The sequence below is a fragment of the Phoca vitulina genome, unplaced genomic scaffold (genome assembly GCF_004348235.1).
Source record: "Phoca vitulina isolate PV1807 unplaced genomic scaffold, GSC_HSeal_1.0 scaffold58, whole genome shotgun sequence".
NCBI classification, from domain to species: Eukaryota; Metazoa; Chordata; class Mammalia; order Carnivora; family Phocidae; genus Phoca; species Phoca vitulina.
This window is the reverse complement of record NW_022589761.1, coordinates 9609118-9632744: the sequence shown is the minus strand read 5'-3', so window position 1 is coordinate 9632744 and position 23627 is coordinate 9609118. Positions and strand designations below refer to the sequence as shown.

Sequence of the window (23627 nt, the reverse complement as noted above, 5' to 3'; positions counted from 1 at the left end):
AGCCTGGGGCTGGGGCTGAGCAGACGACCGGGAGCTCTCGAGGTGTCTGGAGGCCTAGTGGTAAGAGATCAGCCGGTCTTACCCGATCCTTGGCCAGGCTGAGAAACCGTGGGAATGAGAACCAGGGTCCTGGGAGGCGCTGGGAGGTGCTGGGAGGATCCCTGGGGGCTCAGGAGGCAGTGTGGTATAGGAGTTAAAGGCACAGACTTCAGAGCCAGACCGTGGGTTCAAATCCCAAGGTTCCCCTCTTTCTGGTTATGCAGTCTTGGGCAGGATACTGCACCCTTTGTCCCTCTGCTTTCCCATCTGTGAAATGGGCTGATGGAGGCCACCTCACAGGGCTGGTGCGAGAGTAGATGAGTTGCTGCTTCCGAAGAGCTGGGGCAGGATGCCTAGGCTGGGGCAGGCTTTTTGGTGCTTGGGATAGGGATCTGGGGAGGCAGGACTGAGCTTGGTGGTAGGAGGTCAGTGCCTGAGCTGGATTTTGTCCCTCACCCAGAGCTCCCCTTGGGTAAGAGAGAAAGTGGGGCCACCGGTGAGCAAAAGCTGGATATGAGACACTTTGAGATGCAGAGCCCCCCCTCCAATCGCTGTCATTTGAGACTAGCATACATTACTTGAGTGCTTACTATATACTGGGACTATTCTAAGCACCTGCTGTTATTTTGTGAATCCTCAAAGCCACTCATCGCTGGCTCCATTTCACAGATGAAACCGAGTCCCTGAGAGGTGAAATACCTCGCCCAGGTGTTCAAACCTGAGAGGTGCTGGAGCAGGGACGGACTGAGGCCGCTGGGAGGCCCACTGCCAGAGCGCCTCCCCCTCTGCCTCACAGACGGTCTAGGGGCCCAGACAGGTCTAGGTGCCCAGACGAGTTGGGTCCACTCCTCACTCCCACTGCTGAGGGCACCTGATCACTGGCAGTTGGGGAAGCTGAAGCTCTGGATGGGGAGAGATCCTAAATGGGATTAGCACCAGCCATGGGGAGAAGAGGGTGCCAACTGGAGGATTCTTCCAGCAGGCCCAGCTCAGCTGAAGGGCCCAGGGCCCAAATGACAGGCCCTCACCCCAACCTGCTCTGAAGGGCATCAGTGGCATCTTAAATGGGAATCTCAGGCGAACCTTCCTCAGGGAGGTATTGTGAGGATGTAATGAGCCAAGGTAGGCCAGGATCTTTGCACATAGGAAGTGCTCAAGAAATGGGGACTCGGAAAATTCTGGAAGCTGAGGAATGTACCAGGGCAGTGCCACAAGAACCACTCAAGAATGGCTGTTGGCATCTGGAGGGTCCTGCCTGGCCTTCAGTCACCAGGGGAACCCCTTTAGAAGATCTTCCCCTAACACAGCCAGGGACCCCCAGGAACCTTCCCCCACTTCCCCCCCCCCAACCTACCCCACCTAGTGGGATGGGCAGAGCTGGGAACAGAGAGTGCCCGGGGCGTAGGGGGGGCTTCCTTCCGAAGCCACCCCCACCCCACCCCAGGAGCTGGGTATGTGGTTCAGGAAGGGCACAGATGGGCTAAATATAACCTGGGCTGGGCGGCTGCCCCGGGCAGGGATGAGGGAGGAGGGCACTGTCTCTTGCTCCCGCCCTGGCTAAGCTTCCTGTGCCAGCCTCTGGGTGTGACCCTCGCCGCCCTGGGCTGAAACAGGGAGCTGGCAGACCAGGAGAGCCTCCCCTCCATCTCCACTACCCCTCCAAGTACCAGGCTCTCCCACCTCCAGCTCAGGATGCTGCGTGGTGTCAGCGACTCAGTTTTTCAGATCTGGGTTCAAGTGCCGACTCTGTGACTGTGATAGCTTAACCCTCATTTATTCATCATAAAATGGGGTACTGAGGCCACATCTATAAAGTGCCTGTCCAGCCCAGGGATGCCTGTTTGGGGCATCCCCAATCCCCACCTCCCTTCCCAGCCCATCCCCTGCCCCGGTTGTTCAGGTCCAGAGTTGGGGTCAAGGGCAGGGGCTTGGCTGGGTGACCCCAGACAGGTCACTTCCCCTCTCTGAGCCTCAGTTTCCAAACCTAAAACAGCCACCACATTCAGGGCGATTCAGAGACCCATGGGGGCCGGCACTGGGGCCAGTTTGGAGGAAATGCCACAGATGTGGGAGCCCACCTGACCTGGAGCAGCGGAGGGCTCAGAGGGGAGGCTGGGGAAAGCCACGGAAACCAGGACTCCTAGGAGGGCCAGGGAGGAGCCCCCTGCTACTGTGGGGTCCCTGCCAGTGGAGTGGGTACAGCTGGACCATTGAGGGTCCCTGTGTCCTCTATCCTGGCCAGTGGTGGGCTATGAAGGGCCATTGTGCGGCTGGGGGTGGGTGGGCAGGGGCGGAATGTGACTGGGCACAGCAGATGGGCCATTGTTTGAGGGAATGTGCCGCGTGAGGTCTGACCTTTCCCTGTAGAGTGGGGGTTGGCGGGTTGGCATGCCAGGTGGGGGCAGGGAGGACAGGGCCGGGGTGGGCGGGGGGGGGGGGGCTGGAGAGATGGTATCCATTCCCTTTTCCCCAGAAGGGCCTGTTGGGGAGGCTGCCTGGGAATCCCAGTTCTGCCTCCTTCTCACTGGGCTGTGTGACTTTATGCGAGGTTCTTGGCCTCTCTGAGGGGCTATGGGTTTTCTGCAGGGAGGAAGCGGAGCACAGGACTGACAAAGAATAACCCTCAGTAACCATTAGTTATCATCTTCCGTAGAAGAGTCTGGAACTCTCAGATGAGTTCAAGTCCTGGCTCAGCCCCTCGTGACCATTTGTGGCTGCCCTTCTCCCAGCCTCAGGTGTCTTCTCTATAATGGGCTCGGTAACTTCTCTATTATGGGCTCGATAACTGTATTGACCTCACAAGAGTGTTCTGAGGTTTATGGGCAATGAATGAGACATTTGTCACAAGATCAGGACCACAGGAAGTTCTTAGTAATAATAATAGGGCTTCTGAAGCCCCTCCATGTACCCAGCATTTTGTATTTACTCATTTATTTGACGCGGTAGGTGCTTTCCTTCTCCCCATTTAACAGATGAGGAAGCTGAGGCCCAGAGAGGCGAGGTGATTGGCGCACAGGGAGGACATGGGAGTGGTTAGGATTGTTTTATACTGAATTTGGCTCTCTCCGTCGACCCAGGTGGTTGGCGCAGGGGCTCTGCTGTCAGGCAGTCCTAGGAGTCAGCTGTGGCTTTACTTTACTGTTTGTTGTCCAATAAAGGTCTTCTCGGCCTCAATTTGCCCCGCTGCACTATGGGGATAGGAAACTGACAGAGCGCAGGAAGGGTCAGGCCCTCAGGAAGCAGTGGGTGGGGTTAGCTGATGGTAATGCTCACGTTCTTCTTAGAGCCCCGGACCCAGGAGGCCCAAGGAGCTGGAGGTGACCCTGAGGTGAGCATTGGCCGGTGCCACATGCCCCTCCCCACCCCTCCTGCCCCCCCCCGGCCTGCTTGGAGCCTCATGCCCTGGTCTCTTCCTGGCAGGCAGCAAGACCCCAGAGGAAGGGCGTGAGCCCCGCAGACGGCTGTGCGGTACCCCAGGCTGGGCTCCTGTTAGGAGGGGGTGCCTGTGCCCAGGCAGTGGTGAGAGGACAGGGGTGGGGGGCTCTTCTCCCCTTCTGATACCCATCTTGGCCTCTCCCCTCCACGCCCAGCCTCCTCCTCGCATCCCCTCCTGGCCTCAAGCCTCCCTCCCGGTCCCCCACAGGCTCACAGACAGCGGCTCCATGCAGAACTGAAGCTGGTTCTGCAGCAGAAGGGAGAGAGGACGCAGGAGCCTGGGGCCCGGGTGACTCCCAGCAGCGCCATGGAGGCCAGGAGCCGGAGCGCTGAGGTGAGCAGCCCACATGCTCTGCAAGGGGAACTTGGGGAGGCCTGGGTGGGGGACACAGACTGAGGCAGCAAGAAGACACTTCCTGGTTTCTCCGTGCCTCAGTCTCCCCATCTGTGAAATAGAAATAGCAGCAGCGCTTATTTTATAGGTCACCGGGAGGAAAAGAATTTTAATATAGGGAACGTGCTTAGCACAGTGCCTCGTACAGACTGAGAGTCAAAGCGGCAAATTCACTGGGGGCACAGTGGAGTTATATTAATAACAAGCTAAAGAAAATCAGGCAGAAACCTTTCATTGGAAGAGGTAGGATGGTATGGGGGTTAAATACCTGAGCTTTGAGCCCATGGGCTTAAATGCCAACCCTACCACTTCAACTGCACAGCTCCAAACAGGGGACCTGACCTCTCAAACCCTGTTTTCCCATTGGTGAAATGGGACAAGGGTCACTGGTACGGAGCTAGAGGACCCACACAGACTGCTTCCTACCGGATGCTAGGCACAGAGCGGGTCCACTTTTCCGGGGGCCAAGCGGAGGCTGAGGGGTGGCAGGCAGGGGGTAAAGTGCAAGGAGGTCACTGCCTCCAGGTCGGCCTATGGGCTCTGAGGTCACAGACTGGGGGTTTAGGCCCAGCTGCTTAACTCTGCTCTGTGGCGTTAGGCAAATCACTCCGCTTCTCTTTGCCTTTGCATCTTCCTTTGTGTCTGTCCAAGCTGTGGGGAGGATGAAATGAGATGCTGTACATAAAATGCTTAGCCCAGGGCCTCAGGGTGGTGGTGATGGTCCTGCTGTTTCCTGCTGCCCCTACCACAACTGTTCTCACCTCTTCTCACCATGCTCCTCCCAGCCCTCTAGTCCCAGGGCCACTGCGGGCCTAGACCTGCTTCCCTAACCCTCTCCAAGCCCTGGGCTCAACTCCAGTCTATGTCAGCCCTGATGCCCTGCCCATTACAGCATCCTCTCGGATCCTTGTTGCTTCAGGTCTCAGCTCACAGGCACTCCTTCCAGTACACCCATGTCCCCCAACTTTACAGTAGGGAAATGGGCCCAGAGAGGGCAAAGTTCTCCCCCCAGAGACACACAGCAGATTGCCTTCCTAGACGGTTGCGGAACTGAGGTCTCTCACGGCCTTTTCTAAGCCCCGGATGTGAATCCCGGAGGGCGCTCCTGGGCCAGGGCCAGGTCAGCACCATTTACAGTAAATACCAGGAATGCCACGTCTGCTGGTCCACCACTCGTTACCCACGCACCCCCCTTCACTGGATTCCCTCTCCCAAAGGCGTTGTGCAGGTCTTGGGTTCACAGAGTCCACAATAGGGCACAGTCTCACACACGTTCAAGCCTCCAAAGAGCTCTGTCTCACCCTCACCCCTCCATCCTGCACCACTTAAAGGTCCATCCCTTTCCTCGGAATCAAATCCTCGCTCCACCCCTTGTTCGGCTGTTTTTTAAGGCCGTTTCCCATACCTCAATCCCACCCTTAGACTACGGGTCCCCGCCTTACCTCCACGTATTACTCTCTAGCCACACCCCTCTCAGTTTTTTGGCCCCTCCTCCGTGGCCTGAGCTCTGTCCGCGAGCGCGGTCGGATCCCACGCCAAACCCCTAGCCCCGCCCCCGAACTGACCCCGCCTCCGAGGGCACAGCCCCGCCCCTCACTCACAACTCCGGTTCCCTCTGGCCTCGCTACCCCGCCCCTCCTCTACAACCCCGCCCCTCGCCCCGCCCCTTCGACGGCGGCCCCGGGGCTCCTGCCGGCCCAAGAGTGGACGGAACCGTTGAGCCCGGCAGCGGGTGCGAGAGAGCAGGCGGCCCTCGCGCTTCTTTAAAGGGAAGATGCCGGAGTGGGTGGGCCCGCACGGCCGGCCTGAGCCGCGCTCAGGGGGGTGTAACTGGAGGACCCGTTTAAGAGCCGCTTTTAAGCGCGATGCCGGGCTCTGGGCGAGGTCCGGCCCTAGCGCCCCATGGCGGCCTCTCGCTGCCCTCCGCAGGAGCTGAGGCGAGCGGAGTTGGTGGAGATCATCGTGGAGACCGAGGCGCAGACCGGGGTCAGCGGCATCAACGTAGCAGGCGGCGGCAAGGAGGGAATCTTTGTCCGCGAGCTTCGGGAGGATTCGCCCGCGGCCAGGAGCCTCAGCCTGCAGGAAGGTGGGCGGGGCGGAAGCATGGGGCGGGGCCTTTCCGAGGCGGCAGCGTTAGGAACCGCCCCCGTCCCGGGCGTGGCCAGCCCCCAGGAGGCGGGGAGAATGGCTTGGGGCGGGGCTTTGTGTGTCGGCCTTGCAGTGGCTCAGTGCGGGCTCTGGAGGTTCACTATGTCGGTTTGACTCCAGATCTGCAGTTTACTAGCTTGTGATCTTCTGTGCCTTGGTTTATTCATCTCGAAAATGGGAATAATCTTAGTACTCACCTCGCAGGGTTATTACGTGGATTAAGTGAGTCAGTATTTGAAAACACTTGGCGCATAGCTAAGTGACACGCAGTAAGCACCATTTAAGCACGTTATTATTTTTGTTGTTGGGGCTGGAGAAAAGAGGTGGAGTTAACTTGGAGGGGGTATGGGGGGGAGCTTTAGTAAGTAAGGGATATTTTAGGTGACATGGATGAGGCCGATGTGATTTATTCATGCAACAACTATTTACTAAGTGCCTTCTATTTTCAGATATTATTCTAGGTGTTTGGGCTACTGCAGTGAACAAAACAGACAACACTCTCTGCACTTATGGAGCTTACCTTCTAGTAGAGAGAGAGATATTTGAGCAAAATATGTAAAATACATAGTAAATTAGAAGGCATTGTGTGCTATGCGTGCCTGTAGGACAGTTGTATTTTTAAATATGGTGAGCCAGGAAGGGAGGAAAAGCCTGGTGGAGGGCAGGGAGTGAGCTATATGGCCATCTGGAAGAGCATTCCATGCAGAGAGAACAGCCAGTGCAAATGCCCCAAGGTTGGGGTGTGCCTAACTTGATGAAGAGCAAGGGAGCCAGTGTGGATGCAGTAGAGTTAGAGAGGAAGAGAGGAAGAGATGAGGCCAGAGGGGTAAGGAAAGGGCAGTTTTCAGAGGGCTTTATAGGCCATGGTGAGGATTTTGACTTTTAATCTGGGAGGGTTGTGAGTGAGTGGAGGGGGCACATGAATTGGCTGTGTTGGACAGCATGCTGTATTAGCAGTAGACTGAAAGGGCCAGGGTGGGGAGCAGGGAGGCTACTCCGGGGGTGCCTGGCTGGCTCAGTCAGTAGAGCATGAGACTCTTGACCTCGGGGTCGTGAGTTTGAGCCCCATGTTCAGTGTAGAGATTGGGGTTTTTTTATTATTATTATTATTTAAATTTATTTGAGAGAGAGTGAGAACTAGCAGGGGTGGGGGGGAGGAAGAGGGAGAAGCAGACACCCCACTGAGCAGGGAGCCCAACTCAGGGCTTGATGCCAGGACCCTGGGATCATGACCTGAGCCAAAGGCAGATGCTTAACCACTGAGCCACCCAGGTGTCCCGAGATCACTTTAAATAAATAAATTATATATATATATAATATATATATATATACACACACATAGAGGCTACTCTGATTATCCAGGTAAGAGGTGGTGATGCTCAGGGCCAAAACAGTGTTAATGGACATGAAGAGAAAGGTTTGGATACTGGATATATTTTGAAGGAGGAGTCTTCAGGACTGGATATGGGGAGCGATGAAAAGAGAAGGGTCAAGGATGTGTCCAGGGATTCTTGACCTGAGGATGGAGTTGTTGGTTCCACAAATGGGCAATGCTGGGGCTGGAGCTTGTTTGGAGTAAGACCAGGAGTACAGTTTGGATCTGTCAAGTGAGGGGTATCTGTTGGAGGCCAAGGTGAAGGTGTGGAGGGCTAAATGGATATATGAGTCTAGAATGGCTGGGAGAGTGCTGGGCTGGAGAGATACACTTGGGAGTTGTCAGCCCATTTATGGTCTTTTTTTTTTTATTATTATTATGTTATGTTAGTCACCATACAATACATCATTAGTTTTTGATGTAGTGATCCACGATTCATTGTTTTTGTATGACACCCAGTGCTCCATGCAGTACGTGCCCTCCTTAATACCCATCACTGGGCTAACCCATCCCTCCACACCCCCCCCCCCCCAATTTATGGTCTTTAAACCGTAATCTGGATGAGCTTCCTTAGAGGGTGAGTGTAGCATGGAGATGGAGATGAGAAGGGGTCCAAGGCCTGAACTCTGGGACAGTGTGTCATTAAGAGATCCAGGAGATGGGGAGGCTGAGAAGAAACCTCCAGGAGGTTCTAGAGGTTGTGTGGTGTCCTGGAAGCCAAGCCAGACAAGTGGATGAAGGAGAGAGAGTGACGTTAGGTCAAAGGCTGTGAGGTCCCCTCAGGTGAAGTCTGGGACTTGATCATTGGACTTAGCTACACAGAGGTATGGGACCTTGAGAGGAGCCATTCAAGGTTCTGGAAAGGGGTGTCAGAAGTGTGATTGGAGAAGTGGAGGTAAGGCAGCTAGACAACTCAGTGCATTTGCCGTTAAGGTGAACAGAAAAATGGATCAGGAGCTCTAGGAGTAAGGTCAAGACAGCTTTTCCTATGGGACAAATAATGGTACGTTGTATGCGGATGGGAATAACATAGGAGAGGGACAAATTGGTGATGTGGGGAGAGAGGGGAGAACTGCTACAGGATGTCCCCTGAGAAGACAGTGGAGAGGCTGACCTGAGGTAGAAGTGGGGACGGTTCATTCTTAGGAATAGGTGGAGAGTAGAGTAAATAGCCACAGGAGCAGGGGGGTGAGTAATGGCGTGGGAGTTTCTGGGAGTTCTGATTCTGTCCTCTCAGTAAAGGAAACAAAATCAGTGTCTAAAATGTGAGAATGGGGGGTGCCTGAGTGGCTCAGTCGGTAAGTGTCTGCCTTGGGCTCAGGTCATGATCCCAAGGTCTTGGGATTGAGCCCGAGTCGGGCTCCCTGCGAATAAAATCTTTAAAAATAAAATAAAATAAAATGTGAGAATGGGGAAGGGAAGTGGAAAGGCAATGGGCGTGGCTTGAATGGGTGTGGCTTTGCTCAGCTGGGGCGGGGCTAAGGCCATGGGGTGGGGCTTCACCCTAGGGTATCTGGACCTCAAACTGGGGAGGAACTTTGCTTCTCAAGTCTGTGCTGGGGGTGGGGGCAGGGGGAATAGGAGGGGCCATAGTTTGGGGCGGGGCCTCTCTGAGCTCGCTCCAGGGAAGTGGGTGGAACCAGGCCTGGGTGGAGCCAGGAGATGCCCACGCCCTGCCCACCTCCACCTTGCCTGCAGGAGACCAGCTGCTCAGCGCCCGTGTGTTCTTCGAGAACTTCAAGTACGAGGACGCGCTACGCCTGCTGCAATGTGCCGAGCCTTACAAGGTCTCCTTCTGCCTGAAGCGCACTGTGCCCACTGGGGACCTGGCGCTGCGGCCTGGCACCGTGGCTGGCTACGAGATCAAGGGCCCACGGGCCAAGGTGGCCAAGCTGGTACGCGTGCTTAGCCCGGCCTCGGCTCTGGACTGCCCCAGCGATCCAGTCTCTCCGCCGTGAGCCCTACTCCTCCACACCGTGGGCCAGCCTTGCCCTCTGTCTTGTCACTAACCCAACGCTAATCCCACCCTCTGCCTCCTATTCTCCACCCCTAAACTCCTTCCTGGGGAGGGGGACCCACCCATCTCAGACCAGGGCCTTTACCCACTTTGGAGAGGCATCAGCTCTAGGCTTGCCAGTGGTCCTGAACCAGGGGACTCCAAACCAGGAAGGCCAGGTTCAAGCCTGAGTGCTGCTCACTTAACTGCTGAGCGACCCTGGACAAGTTTCTTTCCCTTTCTGGGCCTGTTTCCCCATCTCTAGAATGAAGGTATTGGGGGAAATCCTGGATGAGGACCTAGAAGTCTTGGGTCCTAGTTCCTACACTCCTGTTGACTCATTATCAGATTCTAAATGAATGTCTTTGCCCTACGGGGGCTGTCATCTTGAAATGACAGGAAGGAAGTGGGGCTGGTGTTTTTGGGGACAAGATGCTTCATCCAACACATCCCCAGCCTGGTACAATGCCAGATGGGTTCCCCCTGTCTTCCCCGAGCCTCCCACTGTCCCACCGCCTCCCGCATCTCTCCTCTCTCCCCAGAACATCCAGAGTCTGTCCCCTGTGAAGAAGAAGAAGATGGTGGTGCCCGGGGCCCTGGGGGCCCCTGCAGACCTGGCCCCTGTTGACGTCGAATTCTCCTTTCCCAAGTTCTCCCGGCTGCGTCGGGGCCTCAAAGCCGAGGCTGCCAAGGGTCCTGTCCCAGCTGCCCCAACCCGCCGACGCCTCCAGCTGCCTCGGCTGCGCGTCCGAGAAGTGGCGGAAGAGGCCCAGGCGGCCCGGCAGGCCGTTGCTGTTCCTTCCCCAAGGAAAGCCAAAGTGGAGGCCGAGGTGGCAGCAGGAGCCCGTTTCACAGCCCCCCAGGTGGAGCTGGTTGGGCCCCGGCTGCCAGGTGCCGAGGTGGGTGTCCCCCAGGTCTCCGCCCCCAAGGGGCTGGGAGAGGTGGCCCTCCACCTGCCAACCCGTGGACTAGGAGCCCCCGCTGCACCTGCTGCGGAGCCCGCGGCCCTAGGGATCCAGGTCCCCCAAGTGGAGCTGCCCACCTTGCCCTCGCTACCCACTCTGCCCACACTTCCCTGCCTGGAGACCCGGGAAGGGGCCGCGGCAGTGACGGTGCCCACCCTGGATGTGGTGGCGCCTGTCGTAGGGGTGGACCTGGCCTTGCCGGGTGTGGGGGTGGAGGCCCGAGGAGAGGCACCTGAGGTGGCCCTGAAGATGCCCCGCCTCAGTTTTCCCCGCTTTGGGGCTCGAGCAAAGGAAGTCACCGAGGCCAAGGTGGCCAAGGGCAGCCCTGAGGCCAGGGTGAAGGGGCCTAGACTTCGGATGCCCACCTTCGGGCTTTCGCTCCTGGAGCCCCGGTCGGCTGTCGCCGAAGCTGCTGTTGAGAGCAAGCTAAAGCTGCCCACCATCAAGATGCCCTTTGGCCTTGGGGTCTCGGCCCCTGAGGTCAAGATGCCCAAGGGGCCTGAGGTGAAGCTCCCGAAGGCTCCTGAGGTGAAGCTCCCGAAGGCTCCTGAGGTGAAGCTCCCGAAGGCTCCTGAGGTGAAGCTCCCGAAGGTGCCGGAGGCAGCCCTTCCGGACGTGCAACTCCCAGAGGTGGGACTCCCCAAAGTGTCAGAGATGAAGCTCCCGAAGGTGCCCGAGATGGCCGTGCCGGAGGTGCGGCTCCCCGAAGTGCAGCTGCCGAAAGTCCCCGAGATGAAGCTCCCGAAGGTGCCCGAGATGGCCGTGCCCGACGTGCAGCTCCCCGGCGTGCAGCTCCCCACAGTCCCCGAGATGAAGCTCCCCGAGGTGAAGCTCCCGAAGGTGCCCGAGATGGCCGTGCCCGACGTGCATCTCCCCGAAGTGCAGCTCCCCAAAGTCCCTGAGATGAAGCTCCCGAAGATGCCCGAGATGGCCGTGCCCGACGTGCGGCTCCCCGACGTGCAGCTGCCGAAGGTCTCGGAGATGAAGCTCCCCAAGGTGCCCGAGATGGCCGTGCCCGACGTCCACCTCCCCGAGGTGCAGCTGCCGAAGGTCTCGGAGATGAAAGTCCCTGACGTGAAGCTCCCCGAGATGAAACTGCCGGAGATAAAACTCCCCAAGGTGCCCGAGATGGCCGTGCCCGACGTCCACCTCCCCGAGGTGCAGCTGCCGAAGGTCTCGGAGATGCGGCTGCCGGAAATGCAGGTGCCCAAGGTCCCAGAGGTGCATCTTCCGAAGGCGCCCGAGGTGAAGCTGCCCAAGGCTCCAGGGGTACAGCTAAAAGCAGAGCGGGCAGAGGGGATGGAATTTGGCTTCAAGATGCCCAAGATGACCGTGCCTAAGCTAGGGAGGGCAGAGTCCCCATCGCGAGGCAAGCCAGGTGAGGCAGGGGCTGAGGTCTCCGGGAAGCTGGTGACACTTCCCTGTCTGCAGCCGGAGGTGGGTCCTGAGGCTCGTGTGGGTGTCCCCTCTCTCACACTGCCCTCCGTGGAGCTAGACCTGCCGCGGGCCCTCAGCCTGGAGGGGCAGGTCCCAGCAGCCGAAGTGGGCAAGGTGGAGCGGGCAGAGGGCCGTGGGGCGGCCGCAGGGGTCGGGGAAGCAGCCTTCCGGATGCCCTCTGTTGAGATCGTCACTCCGCAGCTGCCCACGGTGGAAGTCGAGGAAGGGCGGCTAGAGGTGATGGAGATGAAAGTCAAGCCCTCCTCCAAGTTCTCCCTGCCCAAGTTTGGACTCTCGGGGCCCAAAGTGGCCAAGGCAGAGGCTGAGGGGGCCGGGCGAGCCACCAAGCTGAAGGTGTCCAAGTTCGCCATCTCACTGCCCAAGGCCCGAGCGGGGACTGAGGCTGAGTCCAAAGGGGCGGGGGAGGCAGGCCTGCTGCCCGCCCTCGATCTGTCCATCCCACAGCTCAGCCTGGATGCCCATCTGCCCACAGGCAAGGTGGAGGTGGCGGGGGCTGATGTCAAGGTCAAGGGGCCCAGGTTTGGCCTGCCCAAGTTTGGGGTCAGAGGCCGGGACGCTGAGGCGGGAGAACTAGCGCCAGGGGTGGCCGAGCTGGAGGGCAAGGGCTGGGGTTGGGATGGGAAGGTGAAGATCCCCAAGCTGAAGATGCCCTCCTTTGGGTTGGCTCGAGGGAAGGAAGCTGAAATCCAGGGTGGGCGTGTCAGCCCGGGAGAAAAGCCAGAGTCCGTGGCTGGGCAGCTCAAGATCCCTGAGGTGGAGCTGGTCACACTGGGGGCCCAGGAGGAAGGGAGGGCCGAGGGGGCGGTGGCTGTCAGTGGGGTACGGCTATCAGGCCCGCAAGTGTCCGTGACCAGGCCGGCAGGCACTGAGGGCCAGGAGGGGGCGCTGAGGATGCCCCAAGGCATCTCCCTGCCCCAGGTAGAGCTGCCTGGTTTCGGGGAGGCCGGCCTGGGCACCACCGCTGGGCAGCAGGTCAAGGGTGCAGCCCCGTCAGCGGAGGGCACAGTGGGCTGCAGGGTCCAGGTGCCTCAGGCGACCTTGTCTCTGCCTGGAGCCCAGGTGGCAGGTGGCGAGCTGTTGGTGGGTGAGGGCGTCTTCAAGATGCCCGCTGTGTCCGTGCCCCAGCTTGAGCTGGACGTGGGGCTGGGCCGAGAGGCGCAGGTGGGGGAGGCAGCCACAGGTGAGGGTGGCTTGAGGCTGAAGATGCCCACGCTGGGGGCCAGAGCTGAGGCCAGGGAAGGGGGGCCCGGAGACCAGTCCCCGGGGGCCGAGCGCACCTTCCACCTCTCACTGCCCGACGTGGAGCTCTCGCCACCCGCCGTGGGCAGCCATGCTGAGTACCAGGTGGCCGAGGGCGACGGGGAGGCCGGACACAAGCTCAAGGTGCGGCTGCCCCGGTTTGGCCTGGTTCGGGCCAAGGAGGGCGTTGAGGAGGGTGAGAAGACCAAGAGCCCCAAACTCAGGCTGCCCCGAGTGGGCTTCAGCCAGAGCGAGGCGGTCACTGGGGAAGGCTCCCCCAGCCCTGAGGAGGAGGAGGAGGAGGGCGGCGGGGAAGGGGCCTCTGGGCGCCGAGGCAGAGTCCGGGTCCGCTTGCCCCGCGTGGGCCTGGCCAGCCCTTCCAAGGCTTCTCGGGGCCAGGAGGGCGAGGCAGCCCCCAAGTCTCCTGGTGGGGAGAAGTCGCCCAAGTTCCGCTTCCCCCGGGTGTCCCTAAGCCCCAAGGCCCGGAGTGGGAGCGGGGACCAGGAAGAGGGTGGATTCCGGGTCCGGCTGCCCAGCGTGGGGTTTTCGGAGACAGGGGCTCCGGGCCCTGCCAGGATGGAGGGGGCTCAGGCTGCAGTCGTCTGAAGCCCCAGGGCAGAGGGAGAGTCCCCTCCCATCTTCCCATCCCCGCCTCCTCTTTGTTTTGTGTGTGAGATAACTAGCACTAACCCCAGAGGGCCGGGAGGTGGGTGACAGACAGGGACCCGGCCAGGGAGGCCTCATGTCCGGCTCCCTGGCAGGAGTGCCTGTATCTTGCCAAGCCATGTGAATAAAATAATCCAGAGGTAGCCTTGTGTTGGGTTTCGTGGGGGGGGGTCGCGGGGGGGGACAGGGGAGGGTGGAGAGGGTGCAGGGAAAGAGGTCCCCAAGGAGGGGGACTACTTACTTGAGCCTGGCCTGAGGAGAGCCTGTGTTGAGGGGAGACACCAGGCCACCCCAGGTCTGAAGAGAGTCAGGGAAGATTCGCAGTGGGCCGGGTGGGACGGGGCCTGCCCTAGCCATTCAGAATTCCCCAGGGCCTCTGAGCGAGACCCCTGTGCTGAGGCCTCTCTGCCTGTCCTGGGGGAACCCCTCCCACCAGCACCTCCCTGGGGGTCCCTGAGAGAGCAGAACAATTGCTACCCATCTGCCCTCTGCTGGCCATCTTCTCATCGACAAGAGCACCTCCACATCCTGGGGATCGCTTTCCTGTCTGGCTGGTTTGACTGCCCCGTCCGTCCCGGCCCCACCCAGGAAGGCCCCTCCTGGTCCGCTCTCCAGGCTCTAGGGTTCAGAGCCTCCACCCCAGGTCCCTGGCTGCCTCTTAGGACTAGGTCCCAGGGTCCTCAGCTCCTGTCAGGGCTGGGCCTCGGCTTCCAGGGCCCCAGCCCCACACAGGATCTAAGCCCCCACCAAGGAGCTCCGGACTCCCACACGTCTCTCTGCAGTGCCCCAGGCTGGGCCAAGAAGACATTCTGTCCAGTCCCGAGTGTCCCCCCAACGTCCCCGTATCTGCCCATCCACTGTCCTCACATCCCGCCATGCCCTGGAGTTGTCACACACCCCTGACTTACTCCAGCACCTTCTCCGTTAAAGCTGGCCTCCCTCGGGTCACCTCCGGGGCACATGGTTTCTCTTCATTTCCACCAAATATGGCAGGAATGATTTATACCTATGGCGCACACCCTTTGCCCAGCACCCCTCCCCAACATTTGGGGTTTCCCTCCCACCACGGCTGACCTGTCAGTGTCCATAGTGATCTCTCTGTGGCCACGCTGAGGGCTTCCCCTGGCTCCCTTGTCCTGACTTCTCGGGGTCCCTTCCTCCTTCCTGAACGCTCTCTTCTTTTTTTTTTTTTTTTTTAAAGATTTTTTTTATTTTTTTTACAGAGAGAGACACAGCGAGAGAGGGAACACAAGCAGGGGGAGTGGGAGAGGGAGAAGCAGGCTTCCCGCAGAGCAGGGAGTCCGATGTGGGGCTCGATCCCAGGACCCTGGGATCACGACCTGAGCCGAAGGCAGACGCTTAACGACTGAGCCACCCAGGCGCCCCCTGAACGCTCTCTTCTCTCTCTTCCCCACTCCTTCTCTCTCTCCTCTTGCCCCTTGGGCCCTCAGGACTCCTCCGAGGCCTTCATCCTCCCCCACTTCCCCCCCAGGCCAGGTCACCCTCCCTATGGTCCACATGGGAATCTAGTGTCCCCTGTGTGCCTCCCCTGGACGTGGCAGTGGTTCAGAGCTTGGGTCTAGAGCCAGAATGCTTGGGGTCAAAGCGTGTCGCTGGCACCCAGCTGGGTGCCCTTAGGCATTTTTTTCATTTTTGTGCCTTGATTTTCTCTTCCATAAAATGGAGCTTTTAAAACGTATGTATAAGGATCGGATAAGTCTTCTAAAGCACTCAAGACGTGTCTAAAGGTTTCAGTGTTCAATCTCCTAATCTGACATCAGCATTTTCTCCCCTAAAGTGCTCCTTATCCACGTCCCTGTCCCAGGGACCATCCCTGAGCCCTGGTCCTTGTTCTGGATGGTTCCTTCCTTCCCCCCCCCCACAACCTGTCAGTCCCACAGCCTGGCCTCCTGGCTTCCTGTCTCATACACCAGCCTCCTCCCCTGCACACCAACCTCCCTCCCTTGGGCCCCGCTCCAGGTTCTGGGCCTCCACTCTTGTCCCCGCCACTCTTATTCACACGGTAGCTTTCTGACACTTAAATCTGACCCTGTCCTCCCTTGCTCAGAGCCCTTCTGTGGCTCCCCACTGCTCTCGGATAAATGGGTCCAAACTCCTTAGCCTGGCATTCAAGACCTTTTACCACCTGGTCCTGCTTCAGCGGCACCTCCCTCCCCCATGGCAGCCACAGGCAGGGGCGGGTGTTTGCTGAACACGGGGACACACACACACAGACACACGCACGCACACACACACACACACACCCCCCAAGCTCTTCACCTCTGCTTAGGAATGTCCCAGTCCTCCATGCCAGAGGTCCAGGATTGGACTTCCTTCTCAGTTGACCCTTCACCTGGGTTCAGCCCCTCCGGGCTTCCGCCACTGGGGTGGGGGAGGGGGCTCGACCTGCCACCCCACCCCCCATTCCAGCCTGGGGCTCAGGTCTCCGACAACAGAACCAGAGCCACTCAGCAACGCTGGAACCCATTCGGGGGGGCCTGGGGCCCCTCGTCCCAAGCCAGGAGGGCTTTGGGGGAGGGGTGTGGCCCCTGGCAGACTGGCAGTGTGGCCCAGGGGGCTGGGGGGTGCCAGGGAGGTGGGGGTGAACCTCGAAGCGGGAGGTACGAGTGCGGTTCTCTTTCCCCCGCTGGGGGGGCCTCGGAGCCGGTGGCGGGCCGGAAGGCTTCGAAGGCAGAGCCTGTGGGGCGGGGGTGGTGGCAGGGCTGCGTCCGGTGGCAGGGGCACCATGGCCACCATCCAGTCCGAGACCGACTGCTATGACATCATCGAGGTGCTGGGCAAGGGCACCTTCGGGGAGGTGGCCAAGGGCTGGCGGCGAAGCACCGGCGAGATGGTGGCCATCAAGATCCTCAAGAACGACGCCTACCGCAACCGCATCATCAAGAACGAGCTGAAGCTACTGCGCTGCATGAGGGGTCTGGACCCAGAGGAGGCCCACGTCATCCGCTTCCTCGAGTTCTTCCACGACGCCCTCAAGTTCTACCTGGTCTTCGAGCTGCTGGAGCAAAACCTTTTCGAATTCCAGAAGGAGAACAACTTCGCACCCCTCCCTGCCCGCCACATCCGCACGGTCACCCTGCAGGTGCTCAGAGCCCTGGCCCGGCTCAAGGAACTGACCATCATCCATGCTGATCTCAAGCCCGAGAACATCATGCTGGTGGACCAGACCCGCTGCCCCTTCAGGGTCAAGGTGAGTGGGGCGGCCCTGGCGTGGCAGCATCCCTTGTTCTTGTCTTCTCCCAGCTTCCCCCAGCCCTGGACACTCTCCTGTCGCTAAGGTCTCCCTTGTCCCACCTCCCAGCCTTGAGGTCTCACCTTCCCTACCCATGATGCCTCTCCCCACATTCTGGCCCTAAAATCCTGCCCATCTGCCTGTCCTGATTCTGACATTCTCTGTCCTGGACCTGAGACCTCCCCCTCCTTCTCCAATTCATAGTTCAGCTCCTCTGGCCCAGTTCTGTCTATGTGGGGCTGACATTCTAGTGGGGGAAACAGAGTCGCCAAGATAAATGAGTCAAATGTGGTATGTGAGTGAGAAGGAGAAAACATAAAGCAGGGAGGAGGAGGATGTGGGGTGTTGATTGGTGGTGGTAGTAGTGAGTGAAATTGTAGACACGTCGGTCAGGGAGACCTCACTGAGAAGGTGACATTTGAGGAAAGTCCCAAAGGAAGGAGGTCGCCATGTAGACATCTGGGGAAAAGCATCTGGGTAGAAGGAACTGTTAGTGCAAAGGCCCTGAGGTAGGAGTAATCTGAGTATATATGTTTGCGAAGCAGCCAGGAGGCCAGGGTGGCTGAAGCAGAGTGAGAAGAGGAAGGACATGGGATCAGGGAGGTGATGGGGCTGGGAGACACACAGGGCCTCGTGGGCCACAATGAGGATGGGTTTTATTCTGTCTAAGATGGGGCCACAAGAGGCTTCTGAGCAAAGAGGGGCCGTGATCTGGCTCAGGTATTCCCAGGGTCTCTCTGGCTACATGAGGGCAATAGCCTGCTAGGGGCAGGATCAGGAGGGCAGTGAGGGGTGTCTGCTCTGCTCCAGGTGGGAGGCCTGGGTGTGGGGGTGGAGTCGGGTAGTGGGAGGAAGGGACATGGTGCGTTCTAGGTAGGTTTGGAGCTACTGACAACAGGATTTGCTGACTGATCTTATGTGAGGTGTAAGAAAGGACTTGATTGGAGATGAGAGCCTGATGGCCCGAGCGACTGGAAGGATGGAAGCGCCATTCTTCGTTACAGACAGTTTGTTCATTAACAAACATTTACTGGGGCGCTTGGGTGGCTCAGATGGTTAAGCGTCTGCCTTTGGCTCAGGTCATGATCTCCAGGTCCTGGGATCGAGCCCCATGTCGGGCTCCTGGCTCAGCAGGGAGTCTGCTTCTCCCTCTCCCTCTGCCTCTCCCCCTGCCTGTGCTCTCTCTCTCTCTCAAATGGATAAATAAAATCTTTAAACAAAAAACAAACACTTACTGAAGACCCACTCTGGACCTGACCCTGTGCTGGGCACACAGAAGCACCTCCCATACATGTCACAAGTCCCTGGGCCCCCTATCCCAGCCCTGGACCCCTGCCTGTGACCCCCAGTCCCAGACCTGGCCCCTTCACCCTGGACCCCTACCTCTGCCCCCAAATCCCAGACCTGGCCCCGCTGCTTTGGCCCCCTGCCTATGTCCCCCATCCCAGGCCTGGCCCTTTCACTTAGGACCCCTCCTCCCTCTGTCCCACAATCCCAGACCTGGCCCCTCTGTCCACTTCTGGGCTTGTCACTGTCTGGTGAAGGGTCTGAACTAGGAGCAGGCGGGGCTATGAAGTCAAGGCCTGGTCAGTTGTGGTCACCACTGTGTCCTTGGCATCTCCCAGCACAGTGCTGAGGCGGGGTCAATGCTAAATGAATGTCAGAGTCACAGGGAGATAGGCAGGCAGGAAAAGGCAGATCATTTTGCCCTAAGAGATGGAAGGACAGAGCACCAAGGAAGGAGAGACTCCCACAAACACAGCAGGGGACAGACAGGACAGATCCACAACACCTGGCCGGCGTTGGCCCCCCTCCTGTGTCTGTGGAATGAATGAATGACTGGATCCCGTGAACACTGAGTGCCCCAGGTCCCTCATGCTCTGAGATTCAGGCCTCAGCCGTCCGCACTCAGAGTGCAGGTTAATAACCCTTCCATCGTACCACCTTCTGCAAATAGAAGGTGAGGGATGGCTGAATGAAAAGCAGAGAAACTCAGAGGGGGAAACTGAGGCAGGGATCAAGATAGAGTCTTGGAGATTCAGAGTGAAAGTGGCACAGGGCGCCTCCCAGCTGCATTGGGAAAGACTTTCAACCATCCCGGGCGTTAGAGCAGTGGGTATTCATCGAGCCCCGTCCTGGTCCTGTTGGAGCGGGGCGGGGGGGGGGGCTGTGAGGGGTGTCCAAGGTACCTGATGATGAAGACAGAACAGGGCGGGCTTCAGGGAGGTGTCTTCCTAGCAGGTGACCCGGGGATGGAGACGGAGAGAGACACAGAGAGATGAGAGACACAACGAACAGCCAAGCAATGAAGAGGCAAAGAAAGAACGAGACAGATATGAAAAAAGAGGCAGAAGGAAGCAGAATGGCAGGGACATAAAAGCCCATTCATTCATTCATTCATTCACTCATTCCTGACTGAGCCCCTAACTGTGTGCCGGGCACTGTTCTAGGCGGCTAGGGATGAGCAGTGAACAGACAAAATCCCTACCCTGATGGGACTGCATCCTAGCTGGGTAGATAGACGATGAACTTGACTAAAAAGGTAAAATATATAGGATGTGAAATGGTGTTAAGAGTTCTGGAGAAAAGCAGGGAGCCAGGAAGGGGGATAGGAACGGTGGGGGAGGCTGTTTTTCATAGGATGGCCAGGGGAGGTCCCCTCCACTGAGAAGGTGACATTTGAGACCTGAGATGAGGGAGCCGTGTGGACATCTGGGGGAAGAGCATGCCAGGCAGAGGGAACGGCCGGTGCAAAGGCCCTGAGCTGGAAATACGTCTGGCTTGTTCAAGGGACAGTGAGACACCTGTGAGAGGGAAAGCAGGAGGCGCTGAGGCAGAGAGGTGATGGGGCAGATTACTCGAGCCTTGGGGGCCACAGTGAGGACGTTGGCTTTTATCACAGGATGCCTCGGGGGGTGTGCATGATGAGCAGACTGGGGCGCAGAGGGGAGGAGCAGGGAGACCAGCGAGGAGGCCCCTCCATCAGCCTTGGTGGAAGATGATGGAGGACGGGGCGGTGTGGGGGGAGCCGAGGCTGGGACGCAGAGGGGGCCGAGTCTGGATCTGTTCAGAAGGTGGAGCCGACAACATTTGCTGATGGGTGAGATGTGGCATGAAAGACAAAGAGAGGGGTCCTAACCCTCACAGGCATAAGTCCTAGTGGAACGAAACAGACAAACACACAAAACCAGAGACAAAGATGAGCGAAGACAGGCACATAAACAAGAGATAAAGACTCACAGACACAGCGACAGTCAGATAGCAGGTGCAGAGAGACACAGGCGAGAGCCACGGGGGAGACCTAGATCGGTTGTCCCTGTCCCCTGCCCTGCCCACCTGCCTCCCCACCCCCCCACAGGTGATTGACTTTGGCTCAGCCAGCATTTTCAGCGAGGTGCGCTATGTCAAGGAGCCATACATTCAGTCGCGCTTCTACCGGGCCCCCGAGATTCTGCTGGGGCTGCCCTTCTGCGAGAAGGTGGACATGTGGTCACTGGGCTGTGTCATGGCCGAGCTGCACCTGGGCTGGCCCCTCTACCCGGGCAACAACGAGTACGACCAGGTGCGCTACATCTGTGAGACCCAGGGCTTGCCCAAGCCCCACCTGCTGCACGCCGCCCGCAAGGCCCACCACTTCTTCAGGCGCAACCCCCACCCCGATGCCAGCAACCCCTGGCAGCTCAAGTCCTCGGCCGACTACCTGGCTGAGACCAAGGTAGGGGAGGGCAGGCGATGTGGGGGCTGCTACATCGACAGAACAATCTGGGCTAGACCTCAGAGAGGACGGGAAGTTTTGAGGGTCAGCTCAAATCACAGCAAGTCACAGCAAGAGAGATGTGGGTGAGACCCCGGGTGGCACTGGAAGTACATGGCGGCTCCTCTTGAGTTTCATGGCGAGGGCTCGGCAAGCTCGTGTAGCAAGCAAGCTGGGAGGCCTGGCGGGCTGGGCTTGGGGGTGGGAGCTGCAGGAGCAAGAGGGATCTGGATTTGACTCCAAGGGGGACTAGAGGTTGAGGGCAGCTCCTCTGCTAGCGGCTGGTAGGGGCTGGAGCCGTGGCTCTGGGGAGGCCCGGAGGTCTGGGGGAGAAGTGAAACTTGGCTCAGTGAGACTCTGGGTGAGATGGCAGGAGGACCAAAGAACCCAACCTGGTATGTTTCCTGCAGCAGTAGGAGGGCTCTGGGTCAGACCAGAGGGGCTCTCCCCGCAGCAGGAGAGCTCCAAGTCAGATTATGGGCAGAACTGCAAGTCTAGGTTCAGGTGTGTGGACTTCATGGCAACAAGAGAGCCCTGGACCAGACCGGAGGGCAGACTGGAAGCTGGGGGCGGAGGGAGTAGGTCATACGTGGGCCCCGCTGCAGGAGCACCCGAGGCCCAAGGCCCGGACTCGATGTCAACCCCGTGCCCCCACTGTGTCCCACCAGGTGCGCCCCCTGGAGCGCCGCAAGTACATGCTCAAGTCACTGGACCAGATCGAGACGGTGAACGGTGGCGGGGCGGCCAGTCGGCTGCCCTTCGCGGACCGCGAGGCGCTGGCGGAGCACGCCGACCTCAAGAGCATGGTCGAGCTGATCAAGCGCATGCTGACGTGGGAGTCGCATGAGCGCATCAGCCCCAGCGCCGCCCTGCGCCACCCCTTCGTGTCCATGCAGCAGCTGCGCAGCGCCCACGAGACTACCCGCTATTACCAGCTCTCCCTGCGGGGCTGCCGCCTCTCGCTGCAGGTGGAGGGCAAGCCGCCCACGCCGGTGACAGCTGCGGCGGAAGACGGGCCCCCCTACCACCGTCTGGCTGAGGAGGAGGCGGCCGTGGGCATGGGCAGTGCGGTGGGCAGCGGGCCCTTCTTCTGCGAGAAGGCGCCGGGCGTGCAAAGGGCCATTGATCAGCTGGACGACCTGAGCCTACGGGAGGTGGGGCGGGGGCTGTGGGGCGAGAGCCGAGCCGACGTGGTTCCTGACATGCTGGCCCCCCTCAAGGCCGCCGCCGCAGGCCGCCGTGTGCCCGACTCGGGCCCCGAGCCCATCCTGGCCTTCTATGGCAGCCGCCTGGCAGGCCGCCACAAGGCCCGCAAGCCACCCGCAGCCTCCAAATCTGACTCCAACTTCAGCAACCTCATCCGGCTGAGCCAGGCCTCCCCTGAGGATGAGGGACCGTGCCGGGGCAGCGGCTGGGCAGAAGGAGAGCGCCTCGGGGCCTCCGCGGAGCTGCCCACCCTCCCGCAGCGGGATGGGGATGGACCAGACATCAAGGATATGACCATGGATGCTGATGTAAGCCCGGTGGGCTGGCCAGGGTGCGGGTGGTTCTGGGATCAGGGCCTCCCCGAGCTCCAGGATGGGGGGGTACAGTGAACCAGGCCCGGCGCGCCCCCCATCTGCATTGCCTGCAGCTGGCTCAGGGTTCAGCACATACTAGTCCACTCTCAGGATGTGATGAGGTTCAGCAAACACTAACCCACATTCAGGATATGATTAGGATTTGATACGGCTCAGCGTACACTAACCTGTATTCAGGAAGTAACATTCAGCACACGCTAACTCACCCTTACAAGGTAATAAGGCTCAGCACACACTGATCACTTCAGGATGTAAGGCTCAGCACACACTAACCCATATTCAGGATATAAGGCTCAGCACACACTAACCTACTCTTAATGATGTGATGAGGCTCAGCATATACTAATCCACCTTCAGGCTGTATGGAAACTCAGAACGCCTTAATCCACCTATAGGAAGTGATAAAGGCCCAGCACTCAGTACAAGGCCTTAGCAGGTGCTCACCCATCCTCAGGAAGAAGTGACAAAGCCTCAGAGACACTAATAGTCCCTCAGAGCACATTAAGGTCTCCGCACCCACTGTTTGAACCCCCAAGTTGCGATGAGGGTTCAGGACCTATAAAATCACCCTCAGGAAGTGACAAGGGTTCAGTTGGGACTGGAGAGAGTCCAGGAGGGGCTGGCCGGGGGCTCCTTGGCTGATGGTCCTTTCTTCTCCTCCCCAACAGAGGCCGGGCCCTGAGCTCTTCGACCCCAGCAGCTGCCCTGGGGAATGGCTGAGTGAACCAGACTGGACCCTGGAGGGTGTCAGGGGGCCGCGGGCTCAGGGGCTCCCACCCCGCCACGCTCACCTGCATGGCCCGCCCCGGGCCACCAGCTTTCTGCAGCACGTCGGTGGGCACCATTGATGGTGACCCCACCCCTGCGCCTCACTGGGGGCTGCACTAGCTGGGCTGGTCTCCCTTCCTCAGAAGCCATTTCCTGAACCCACAAATTATTCTTACAGAAAGATAGTTATCCAGAAATTCCCCATTACCCTCGCCCATGGTGCATGCCAGCACACAACCCCCTGAATGCAGGAGGGCCTTGGGGTCTGGCCTCTGGGCCCCCTCCCCGGGCGGGGCCAAAGGGACACAGGAAGGGGGCTGCCCCCACTGGCCCTGAGCATGCCCTCGGCCCTGCTGCCTCTGCCTATTTCAATAAAGAACTGTTGAGCAGCTCTGCTTGAGGCCTGGACTGGAGCTGGGGTGGGGTTCAGTTTGGCGCCCGGGACCCTGCTCTCCGATGCTGCTGCGCTCAGCTGGTCCCTGCCAGGGACAGGCTGACCCATCCCCTAAGTATGCTAAGTGCTTGGCATGCGAGAATCCGCCCTCGGAACATTCCCC

General features: G+C 59.2%; 2 protein-coding genes across 2 annotated transcripts; both read left to right on the top strand.

Annotated features, from left to right (window-relative positions):
• The first annotated feature begins 3781 nt into the window (after positions 1–3781).
• On the top strand, positions 3782–13830 carry PRX (periaxin). The gene is made up of 4 exons (XM_032390609.1): positions 3782–3808; positions 5798–5954; positions 9090–9286; positions 9930–13830. Exons 1-4 carry the CDS (start codon positions 3782–3784, stop codon positions 13653–13655), a joined length of 4107 nt encoding a protein of 1368 aa, XP_032246500.1. The 3' UTR covers positions 13656–13830.
• A 2631-nt stretch (positions 13831–16461) lies between these two features.
• HIPK4 (homeodomain interacting protein kinase 4) lies at positions 16462–23213 on the top strand. Its single transcript, XM_032390683.1, has 4 exons — positions 16462–16926; positions 20327–20683; positions 21391–22236; positions 22971–23213. Exons 1-4 carry the CDS (start codon positions 16462–16464, stop codon positions 23148–23150), a joined length of 1848 nt encoding a protein of 615 aa, XP_032246574.1. The 3' UTR covers positions 23151–23213.
• The last annotated feature ends 414 nt before the right edge of the window (positions 23214–23627 follow it).